Below are 12,001 nucleotides of genomic sequence, written 5' to 3'. Positions count from 1 at the left end.
GAACCTTGAACCATCTTACAAAGTATCTTCTTTATGTTCTTGTTAGCAGCCTCAACCGCACCATTTGCCTTAGGGCGATACGGAGTGGAGTTTCGATGCATAATCTTGAACTGTTGGCATACCTCTTTCATCAAATGACTGTTGAGATTAGCAGCATTGTCTGTGATGATCACCTTGGGAATTCCGAACCGACAAATGATATTTGAATGAACAAAATCCATCACTACCTTCTTGGTCACGGACTTGAAAGTTACAACTTCGACCCACTTGGTAAAGTAATCAATGGCCACCAGAATAAACTTGTGCCCATTTGACGTTGCTGGCTCAATTGGTCCAATAACATCCATGCCCCAAGCAACAAAGGGCCAAGGTGCAGACATTGTGTGTAACTCAGATGGGGGAGAATGAATCAAATCACCGTGTACCTGGCATTGATGACACTTGCGAACAAAACTGATACAATCTCGTTCCATGGTGAGCCAATAATAACCTGCTTAAAGTATCTTCTTTGCCAAGACATACCCGTTCATATGCGGCCTGCAAACTCCAGAATGCACTTCGGCCATGATAATTGAAGTTTTTTTAGCATCTATGCACCTCAGAAGTCCTAAATCCAGAGTCCTCTTGTACAAGATTCCTCCACTCAAGAAAAATCCACTAGCCAGACGTTAAATGGTTCTCTTTTGGTCACCTATAGCATGTATTGGATATACCCCCGACCTGATGTATTCATTTATATCGTAGAACCAAGGTTCGCCATCGATTTCCTCTTCCACCACATTACAATAAGCATGTTGATCATGAACTTGGATATGCACGGGGTCAACATAAGCCTTGTCCGGATGATGTAACATTGACGCCAGAGTAGTCAAGGCATCAACAATCTCATTATGAATCCGGGGAATATGTCTAAATTCAACCGACCTGAATCATTGACAAAGATCATGCAGGCACTGTCGGTACGGTATGAGCTTCAAATCTCGAGTCTCCCATTCTCCTTGAATCTGGTAAACCAACAATTCTGAATCTCCCAGAACAAGTATTTCCTGGACTCCCATGTCTATAGCTAACCTCAAACCTAGAATGCATGCTTCGTACTCAACCATGTTATTGGTGCAATAAAATCGAAGCTGGGTTGTTATAGGGTAGTATTGCCCTGTTTCAGAGATAAGTACAGCCCCTATTCCAACCCCTTTCATGTTAGCAGCTCCATCAAAGAAGAGTTTCCAACCTGGCTTTTCATTATGGTCAACCTCGTCAACACACATGACCTCTTCATCAGGAAAATAAGTCTTCAGTGGCTCATATTCATCATCCACCGGATTCTCGGTCAAGTGGTCGGCCAAGGCTTGGGCTTTCATCGCGGTCCGAGAGTCACATAGATGATGTCAAACTCTGTAAGCAAAATCTGCCACTTTGCAAGTCTTCTTGTGGGCATAGGCTTCTGAAAGATATACTTTAGAGGATCCATACGAGAAATGAGGTAAGTAGTGTAGGAAGACAGATAATGCTTCAACTTTTGTGCCATCCAAGTCAGGGCGCAACATGTCCTTTCAAGCAGAGTGTACTTAACCTCATAGGGAGTGAACTTCTTACTAAGGTAATAGATTGCTTGCTCCTTCTTTCGCGTGACATCATGTTGACCCAATACACAGCCAAAAGAATTATCCAAGACTGTTTGATAGAGAATTAAAGGTCTTCCAGGCTCTGGTGGGACCAGCACAGGTGGATTCGACAAGTACCTCTTAATCTTATCAAATGCTTCTTGACATTCGTCAGTCCACTTGACCGCAACATTCTTCTTCAGTAGCTTAAAGATGGGCTCACAGGTTGTCGTGAGCTGAGCAATGAACCTGCTGATGTAATTTAACCTTCCAAGAAAACTCATCACCTCTGTTTTGTTCTTTGGCGGTGGTAACTCTTGAATAGCTTTGATCTTCGATGGGTCTAACTCAATACCGCATCGACTAACCACGAATCCTAGCAGTTTCCCAGACGGGACACCAAATTCACATTTCGCTAGATTGAGCTTGAGGTTGTACCTACAGAGCCTTTGGAAAAACTTCCTCAGGTCCTTGACATGATCAGACTGCTTCTTTGACTTTATGATCACATCATCTACATAAACCTCGATCTCCCTATGTATCATGTCATGAAATATGGTGGTCATCGCCCTCATGTAAGTTGCCCCAGCATTCTTCAAACCAAATGGCATTACCCGATAATAGTATGTTCCCCATGGCGTGATAAATGCTGTCTTTTCTGCATCTTCCTTATCCATCAAGATCTGGTGATATGCCGCGTAACAATCCATAAAAGACCCAATCTCACGCTTGGCACAATTATCGATCAGAATGTGAATGTTCGGCAATGGAAAATCATCTTTTGGGCTTGCTTTGTTAAGATCATGGTAATCAACACAGACCCTGGTCTTACCATCATTCTTTGGTACTGGCACAACATTGGCTAACCAAGTGGGATATCGAGTGACTCGAATGACCTTTGCAGTAAGCTGCTTTGTGATTTCTTCTTTGATCTTCACACTCATATCAGTCTTGAACTTTCGCAACTTTTTCTTGACAAGAGGGAATGCTGGATCAGTTTGCAATTTATGAACTACCAGATCAGTGCTCAGGCCCGTCATATCGTCATATGACCATGCAAAGACATCTTTGTACTCAAACAATGTTTTGATTATTTCCTCCTTAACTTGAGGTTCTAAATGCACACTTATCTTGGTTTCCCTAACATCATCCTGATCCCCTAAATTGATTGCTTCAGTCTCACTCAAATTAGGCTTTGGTTTTTCTTCAAATTGTTTTATCTCTTTACTGATTTCCTCAAATGCTGCTTCTTCATCATATTCTACTTCTTGGATTGTTATTTCAGAATTAGATTGGCTTTTAAGACTCGGCTGAAAACTCTTCATGCATGTCATGTCATTGTAACTAGCATAAAAAGAACTGTACAAAAGAAAAAAGAACAAAATAAAACACTATTAAGAATAACGGAAAACGAAAAATTGCATTTCATTGAAAATAAAAGGATAGAAGGGTTTGAACATCAAAACAAGCAAAAACTAAAAATCTGGATTACAACCCTGAAATAACCCAGATAACAGAAAGGAAAACAAAGCAAACTACCAAAACTCCCTCCTAGTGGGGAGAGGAGTAGCTTCCCAATTTCTATGGGCCAACGAGCTGCACATTTGCTTTACTAGAGCCTTCACCAACTTCTACCATATTGACCTCTTCGAACAGACTTTGGAACCTCTTGATCAGCTCTTCATCAACATCGACCACAAGTTTTGGGATTGAGAATGTTGGAGGTTTTTCGGTCCCTGGCTTGACAAAAGACTTAGAGATGTATGGGATGGGCTTGGAGAGCGACCATACCTTCTGTTTCGGATTTTAACCCTTTTCACCTCCTTCTCTGTAGGCATGAATCCCAAACCAAATGTACCAGGATTCCCACTGGGGTGCACTGGATGCACAATACCCTGCAGAAATGAGCCCAAACCCTTGCCCGACACAAAATCATTCTTCAACATTTCATTCGCAACCATGACGGACGCGAAGGATAGCTTAGGACCTGGAATGCATTTTCCTTCAGGAATTTTCTCAACAGACACTGTTTCGAAAGTCTGATAGACCCAAGGTCCCTTATCATCTTCAGCTTCGATAACGGAACAATTGTATCATTACAAGCTGACAAGTCCTCATCACCATGCACAACTAATTCATGCCTGTCCCATTCGAACTTCACCATTTGGTGCAGAGAAGACGGGACTGCCTTAGCAGTATGTATCCAGGGCCTGCCTAACAACAGATTGTAGGAGACAGCCACATCTAACACTTGGAATTCCATGGTAAACTCAACAGGCCCTATCGACAATTCGAGCATTATATCTCCAACAGAATCTTTACCTCCCCCATCAAAGCCTCGAACACACACACTGTTCAAGTGGATTCTTTCGGTGCCAATCTTCAATTTTTGCAGAGTAGACAGGAGACAAATATTTGCACTAAAGCCATTATCAACCAAAACCCTTGAGACAACAGAATCTTCACACTTCACTGTGAGATAAAGAGCTCGGTTGTGTTCTGTACCCTCCATAGGAAGTTTATCATCCGAGAAAGTGATCCTATTTGCTTCGAAGATCTTGCCAGCTATCTTTTCCAAGTGGTTCACTGTGATCTTATCAGGAACATGTGCCTCATTCAAAATCTTTATCAAGGCCTTGCGATGTTCATCTGAATGTATCAACAAAGACAAAAGAGAAATCTGAGCTGGTGTTTTCCTTAACTGCTCCATAATGGAATAATCCTGCACTTTCATCTTTTTCAGGAACTCCTCAGCCTCTTCGTCGGTGACTGATTTCTTTACTGGCATTGGGCTATCCTTTAATGGCTTGGCTTTCCTTAATTCTTCTGGGGTGAAACATCTCCCAGAACGAGTCAATCCTCCAGTTTCATTAACTTCTTCTTTTATTTCTTTTCCTTTGTATGTCACCATCACTTGTTTATAATTCCACAGAACAGCCTTGGCATCCACCACTGGAAGCTGGGTTACTGGTTTAATGATGATAGGGGTAGCAGGAGCCCCCTTCACAACTACGACAGGCTTATTTGGAATCCCTGGTACTACCACTTTTGAACTTTCCGGACTTGCCATAACATCTTTTGACAGCCCATTCACGACCAACACTGGTGGTTTCAAATTGAGCGAGCTCGGTTTTTCTATCACCCCTTCAATGATCAAGGGTTTCGCTTTGGTAGAGTCAGGAGCTTTAACCAAATTGCTTTCACTGGCCCGAATTATCATGACAGACTTAGAAGACTTCCTAGGCTCCCCATCCTTGTGAATTATTTCAATCATATGCATCTCTGCATGGGCTGGCAAAGGGTTTTGGTTGATGTTCAGCGCGTTTGGGCTTTGGACTACAATTTGGTTGGTATCAATAAGCTCCTGGATTGCCTTTTTCAAATGTCAGCACTTCTCTATGTCATGCCCTGGAGCATCAGAACAATAGGCACATCTTAGGGAATAGTCGAGGTTTTTTGGAGGGGGATTCAGTATCTTTGACTCAATCGACCTCAAGACGTCCAACTACCTTAACCTTTGAAACAAACTAGCATAGGACTCTCCAAACGGGGTAAAAGTTTGTTTCCGCTACTGCCTCTCTCTCCTATACTCTGGCCTTGATCGAAAATTTGAACCAGTGGGGTTTTGATAGGGTTGTGGGGGTGGATAGGTATTTTGTGGAGTTGGGTAGATATTCTACGGAGCTGGAGCACGCGGGTAAGGAGGGGGTTGAGCATATGACTGTGCATGGTGAACAAGGTATTGGGATAGCCTGGCTGAGTATTGGGGGTTTTGCGGGGAAAAGTAATGTTGAGGTGGATTTTATGAAGCTTGGGCGTAGGCTTGAGGTCGAGGTCGAGGATGGGTGTATTGATGAGGTGAACCCCTCTATCCATGCCATGATCTGGAGACAACCATAGCGACATCTTCCTTCTTCTTCTTGCCTAGCAAACTTTCGGTACCAGTCTGAATTGCCTGGGTGGTTGCTTTTATAGCAAAATAGCTCATGATCTTACTCGACTTGAACCCCTCTTCCACCATTTCTCCCATCTTTACCACATCATTGAAAGACTTACCAATGACTGAGATCAAGTGGCCATAGTAAGTGGGCTCTAGGGCTTGAAGAAAGTATTTAACCATCTCGTCCTCCTCCATCGGAGGATTGACTTGTGCAGCTTGCTCCCTCCATCGGAACTCATATTCTCTAAAGCTTTCACTGGATTTCTTTTCCACCTTGGTCAGAGATAGGTGGTATGGAACAATGTCTATATTGTACTGAAAGTGCCGGGCAAAGGCCTGAGCCATATCGTCCCAGGTGTACCACCTGTTGGCGTCCTGGCGGGTGTACCATTCTAAAGCTGCCCCACTCAGACTTTAGCTGAAGTATGCCATCAGTAATTCATCTTTTCCCCCGGCGCCTCTCATTTTACTGCAATAACCTCTCAGATGAGCTACATGATTCCCATGTCCGTCATACAAGTCAAACTTGGGCATCTTGAACCCAGCAGGCAGTTGGACATCGGGGAACAAACACAAATCCTTATAGGCCACACTCACTTGGTTTCCCAACCCTTGCATATTTCTCAATCATTGCTCCAGACTCTGTACCTTCCTAAACATCTCTTCTTTCTCTGCATTCTTGGGTGGTTTGTCAGTTTCAACATGAGGCTCAAATTGGGAAGTGTAAGAGTAAGGATATGGGACTTTGAAGGTGGGCTCCGGTGCATAGTAGTGGGCATCTGTAGCGGGGAATGCAGGCCCACTAGAGGATCAGTGGAAGGTAGCTTGTGGAGGGGTACAAAAATAGGAGCAGATATCGGAGCAGGGTACGAGGTTGTTTTGGCTGGCGGAGCATGAACAGTTTGGGCTGAAGTGCCAGGGTAGTTGTGGTAAGGGGTAAAGCCAGGTGCGTGTTGTGGTGAAAGATCAATGGTATTGGGCATCTGGGATTGAGAGAGTGGTGGAATGGAAGCAGGGTTTTCTATGTAGTTGGTAAGGAATGAGGGTGGAGGGTGTCCCTTAATCCAGGCCTGATACATTTCCGCCATCTGGTGCTTCAACCTTCGGACCTCCTCTTGCAATTCTGATTCCGACTCAACAATCTCCCTTGGTGGGTCTACAACTCCAGTGTTTGTTTCCTTGCTAGCCATAACTGTTTGACGCTTTGATCGGGTGTTGTGTGGATGACTTGCCACGATGCCAACAAACTAACCACCTTCCTGAAACTTAATAGAGATAACAGAGGACAACAACACAAAACCACCATGTTAGAGTTATAGCATTTATCAAATAATAATATCATATTACGTGCAATGCACCTAGCAACGATTAACGATTCTAAAATGGCTTTGAGGGTCGCAGGGTCATATGGCATCATCCCAATTTGCTCATTTCAATCCTTTCTTCTCTTTCTTTTCCAACACCTCTTATCACTCTTTTCTTTTTCTTTTTCTTTCTCTTTTTATTTTGAACCAAAAATGATTTGATCGAACCCGATGTAGGTTGCTTATGTATCATGTCCCTCATGAATCAGACCAAGCGTAGTTCTGGAGAAGTTGTGGAAAATAAACTGAAAATAAAATATTTTTGGGATTTTTCATTTAAAACTTTTCAATATTAAAATACAAAGGGAAATACGATAATGAAAGACATGACAGACTCAACTACACTACGACAGACTCTGACACTACCTAAAGGACTCGGTACTTCTAGACAAGACACGAAAGTAAAAGACAACATAAGACAATCTCAAAACACCTAAATAGAATGTCAAGCTGCTCCTGAATGCGACTGTCCTGACCGGGATGGTCCTGGGCTGTCCATCATGCTCAAACTCTGTAACATGCCTCGTAAAGAAACACCGATGCTAGGAATAAAGGCCCTGGCGTATGCCCCCGCATCCTGAAGGCCGACCCTAAACAAATACTGGCCATGCTGCTCCACATTTGCTGCCAATCCCGCTAACTGAGACTTTATCAACTCAAGCTTATCCCAGGGATCTTGGTCCGATGCCTCCTCAAAATCACCTGTCTAAACTGCCCGACCCCTAAGTTGTGCTGGCAATGGGGTGCTGACTCCTGGCGGGATGGACTGTAACCAAATCAAGTACTCCTGAGTACACTCGGGCCTGCCAACGTCCTTTACTAATGTATTTTTCTTCATCCTCTTTGCATTGTTCCAGTATTGCACATACCTGATTTCATCAGCCGCCTTTTTGCTAAAATTTATGATGTGCCTCCGAAGATTCAAAGTTGGAGGCTCCTCTTGTCTTCTGCCCAATTGTCGCATTACCCTAATGGGAGTGTACGACCTGACACACTTGAGTCCTATCAGCATCAGGAAAGGCTGCATGAGGCACCCTACCAAGATATCATCCAAAGGTAGCCAAAGGTAAGCCCATAAAACATTCCCATTTGTCCTCAAACCAAGGGACTCAATCCAAGCCGTGACGCCTACTGGGTACATAAACTTAGGATATTTCATCCTACGTTCGATGCATACCACCCGATCCCTCAAGGCACGGTCGATGGGACAAAGTAAGGAAGCGGTGTGCAAATGCTCCATCATCCACAGCTGTAGCAAAAGGTTACTTCCCTCAAAATATCTGACACCTCCCCTAACCTCGCTCAGGGCTCGGTACAACTCTGCTAAGATCATCGGCACAACGGTTTTGCATTGCTTCTCATGAAATAGTGCCATTACCACTGAATGTAGACGGGTGCTAATGTGCCTATCATCTAATGGAAAAATCAATAATCCCAACAAAGCAAGGCTGAAAGCTTCGAGATGACGTCTTTGCCACTTTGCCTTGGTTGTGCAGAACTCATCCCAAAAGACATCAAAACTATCCTGTGGTCCAAATCTAGCAAACAAATAATCCAAGGATATCCAGGACTACTCGAGACATTTTAAATGCTTATTATCTTTCAGGCCCAGGTCGCTGAGGAATCTTGTCCTAGAGTGATCTCGGGGAAGTATCATGTCCTTGCCTATATAGCTTAAACGAGTGAGACCAGACATTTCCGCCAAGGTAAGAGTCATCTCACACTCTCCAAATCTGAAAATCAAATTTTGCGGAACCCAATAAGTCAGCATCACCTCCACTAAGTTTGGGCGGGGTGTGATATCAAGAAGGGAAGTTAGGGTGCCCAATTTCTGCATTAACTCATGCTGCTCTAACGATGAAAACATTTTCCACCACTTGATCAACTTCCTAGGAATCTTTACTACCATCAGCACTTTGGATCGAATCAGCGGGTCCATACCTGAATGAAGCAAACATGGTTAGCGACTCGGGACACTACGTGACCCCACCACATTTCCTAGTGGACAAATGTAGGACACAGCTTGGCTATATTTGCAAAATGGCCTAAGTGGCTAAAAGTGGCTATTAGCGCAAACTCGACAAAGTTGACCCCTAATGCACGAGAAATACTCCATTTAAAGCTTAGATGACTCTAATATCCCGACAATCATGGTCTTAAAAATTACTTTGCGGAAATGGACCCTTTTTGCAAAAATGGCCGATGTGGCCAAATGTGGCTAGGGACGCAAACATGACATGGATGGACCTTAAAGTGATATGACACCGAGTTATAAACTCAAGATCCTAAGACATGGGTAATTGAGCCACTCTTGCGAAAATAACCCTATTTTGCAAGAATGACCGAAGTGGCCAAAAGTGGCTAGACATGCAAATTTGACAGGAATGAACCTTAGAATTAAGTGGAAACTTTATTGTAGACTCAAGATCCTAATACAAGAGATAACAAACTACTTTGAGAAAACACTTCTATTTTTGCAAAAACGGCCAATGTGGCCAAATATGGCTATACATGCAAGATTTGGCTACGACCCCGGAAGCCAAGAACCTACTAGAAAGACCGGACCCTATGTGGGTTGCCTACGTATCACATCTCGAAAGACGAGGATTAGGTTCGCGTAGTTCGAGAAGATTAGATAAGGGATAGAATTTTAGAAAAAATGCATCCAATTTGCAAAAACGATATTTTTGTCTTTTTGAAAAAAATGATTGAAAATGTAAAAACTTTTGGATTTTCCTTTTCATTTTTGAATTTTTAAAAAATGAAGGAAAATGTAAAAATCTTTTGAACTTTCTTTTTCTCTTCTTTTTTTTTTGAATTTTTTGAAAAATAATGGGAAAGTATAAAATCTATTTTTTTGGATTTTTCATTTTCACTCATTTTTTTTTTGGAAAACTATGAAAGAAAAATGCAAATGGGCCCTACTTGCTTCATTTTTCACCCTTCTTTCCAAGACATCGGTCCGCCAAATGACCTTTTTACCCTCACAGATGCAACATGTATCACATAGGGATGATTGAACGTCTTTCTAGGCCACGAGCCTATTTTGACAAAATTTAGATAGGCTTCCTATAAAGGGACACGGTACTTGGGACCGAGCCCTGCTAGGTCTAAATGACATGATGCAAATAAATATGACCTAAAGGCCGACCTAAGTTTAGGGTTTACTAACAAGGCAATTCGGGGGAGCGTATGGTCGATGGTGGCTGCTCAAACTTTCCACCCACTCCATACGTCAAACGGCCCCCCTCCTAAATTAAGGGTGACTCAACAAAGAGTTCGTGCACGCGACGCGTACTCCGAGACTTGTTACAGAAAGAAGACCCATGGTTATGCAAATGATGATAGTTTATAAAGCATCAACACATAAAGGAAAAACTATAAACAAATAAGCAACTAGCAAATAATAAAATGACATAAACAAAATAAGAATCAAATAAAGCAAACAAAACACATAAAACCTCAACCGAATATCCTAAAAGCCAACAAGATCAAGTACCAGCTCGAACCTGCAATTCTCCAGTAGAGTCGCCAGAGATGTCACACCCCCTTTTTTAACAAACCTCACTTAACCCTCTTAAAATAATAAAAGGAATTTAGTAAAGCTCGAAAGGGTTTTTCAATTTTGAAAGTGACAAAATATAGTGTTCAAAAGGATTAACTCAGAGTCGCCACCTGACATTTGATATCGGTGTGTCAGGTTACCGTTTTTTCTAAAAATAATTTTTCCTTTCAAAACACTTGAGACTCCAAAACTAAGTCTGCACCAGAGATTCGGATAAGGGGGTTCATTTGACTCGGGGAGAAGGTGTTAGGCACTCCCCAAGTCCCGTGAAAGTCACGGTTGCGTACTCGATTTAGTCGACTTTTAGAATATTCGAATTAAGGTAAAATAAACACAACAAAGAAAAATAAACACACAAGAGGCTCGAGGTCATCCCTACCTAATAAAATAAAAAAAATAAAAAATGGAAATAAAATAAAAATACTACGAGTTCTACTTTCGGCCTCCAAATACAAATACTACGGGGCATACCCCGGATAAATATATACAAAGTCTACGGGGCATTTTCCCTGCAAATGAACTAAAGAGAACGACCTCTCGCCCCGAACTAAATAAATGAAAAGACCTAAAGTTTGCCTACCCAAATGTTGACGGCCTAAACATGCTCCTAGCAATCGAAGTAATAAAGTAGCCAACATGTAATATTCAAATTTCAATTCTGCTCCTTTAAATCCTGATCCCATGTCCATTAATAGAATAAAATCAGACAACAAATTAATCAAAGCATTCTTAAGTTCAAATCACTTCCATGCCTTCAAAATAGTGTCGTCTTCAATTTCAACTTTTAACTAAACCCATAACCCAAATTCAATTCGTTTCTTATATTCTCAATTAAAGAATAAGTGACTCCAAAGCACAATAACTATTCTGCCAAGAAAATATAAACATACAAATTAAGCCACAAAACCAGTTTGCAAAGTCAAGCAATCTGCATCAAAGTTATAACATAAAAATGCACAAGGAAACAAAGGAAGAAAGAGGATTAGACCTTTAATGGTAATTTTCTTCTGAGAAATTGGATTGAATCCAAACTGAATCGGGAATAAGAAAACTCGACCAAGGCCAACGGACTGAAACTCGTCGACGAACTCGAACTCAGCTTAACCTCAGTCGAACTCCGTAATTTTTTGCAGCAAAAAAGAAATAAACATAAACTCAAAATAATCCAAAAGAAACGAACAGCAGTAGCGGCAACCAAATTGAACGAACGACAACTAGAATTCGAACATAATAGTTCATTGCTTCCAATCGATTTGAATAGGGTTGAACGAACGGCGACCTCAACGAACGAGCTTATTGCTGAGCTCCCCAATCCAACTCATTAGTGGTCAAAATTAGTTCAACAATCTGAGCTTCTATGAGTTAAAGGATTCGAAAGCTGTAGAACTAGAAATAGAAGATTTTTAATTGCGAAATTGGAGTTTAATAGGGGAAGGTGGTGTGGCGGTTTGGTCTTGGAATCGGGGGTTCCGACGAGTTGGGGTTCTTTGGTTCTGAAGCAGAAGAGAGCCGATGGAGGGGAATTTTC

The 12,001-nt window shown here is 42.1% G+C and overlaps 1 protein-coding gene across 1 annotated transcript; it reads right to left on the bottom strand.

The window, feature by feature from the left end:
* Window positions 1-929: 929 nt before the first annotated feature.
* LOC138884118 (uncharacterized) lies at window positions 930-4,884 on the bottom strand. Its single transcript, XM_070164926.1, has 6 exons — window positions 3,592-4,884; window positions 3,425-3,499; window positions 2,501-2,797; window positions 1,892-2,089; window positions 1,574-1,810; window positions 930-1,271 (listed from the first exon to the last, which is right to left on the bottom strand). Exons 1-6 carry the CDS (start codon window positions 4,882-4,884, stop codon window positions 930-932), a joined length of 2,442 nt encoding a protein of 813 aa, XP_070021027.1.
* Between the last annotated feature and the right edge of the window lie 7,117 nt (window positions 4,885-12,001).

Source organism: Nicotiana sylvestris, chromosome 2 (genome assembly GCF_000393655.2).
Source record: "Nicotiana sylvestris chromosome 2, ASM39365v2, whole genome shotgun sequence".
NCBI lineage: Eukaryota > Viridiplantae > Streptophyta > Magnoliopsida > Solanales > Solanaceae > Nicotiana > Nicotiana sylvestris.
This window is presented reverse-complemented; position numbering and strand designations above follow the sequence as displayed.

Excerpts from the sequence above, each read along its gene's own strand:
- LOC138884118 (XM_070164926.1), bottom strand. The coding sequence starts at position 4,884 with ATGCATATGATTGAAATAATTCACAAGGATGGGGAGCCTAGGAAGTCT. Across the intron at positions 2,798-3,424 it reads TCATGCCTACAGAGAAGGAG|CCTAATTTGAGTGAGACTGA; the intron begins GTGAAAAGGGTT and ends GAAAAACCAAAG. Across the intron at positions 1,272-1,573 it reads AGAAGTTCACTCCCTATGAG|GTCATGTGTGTTGACGAGGT; the intron begins GTTAAGTACACT and ends CCTGATGAAGAG.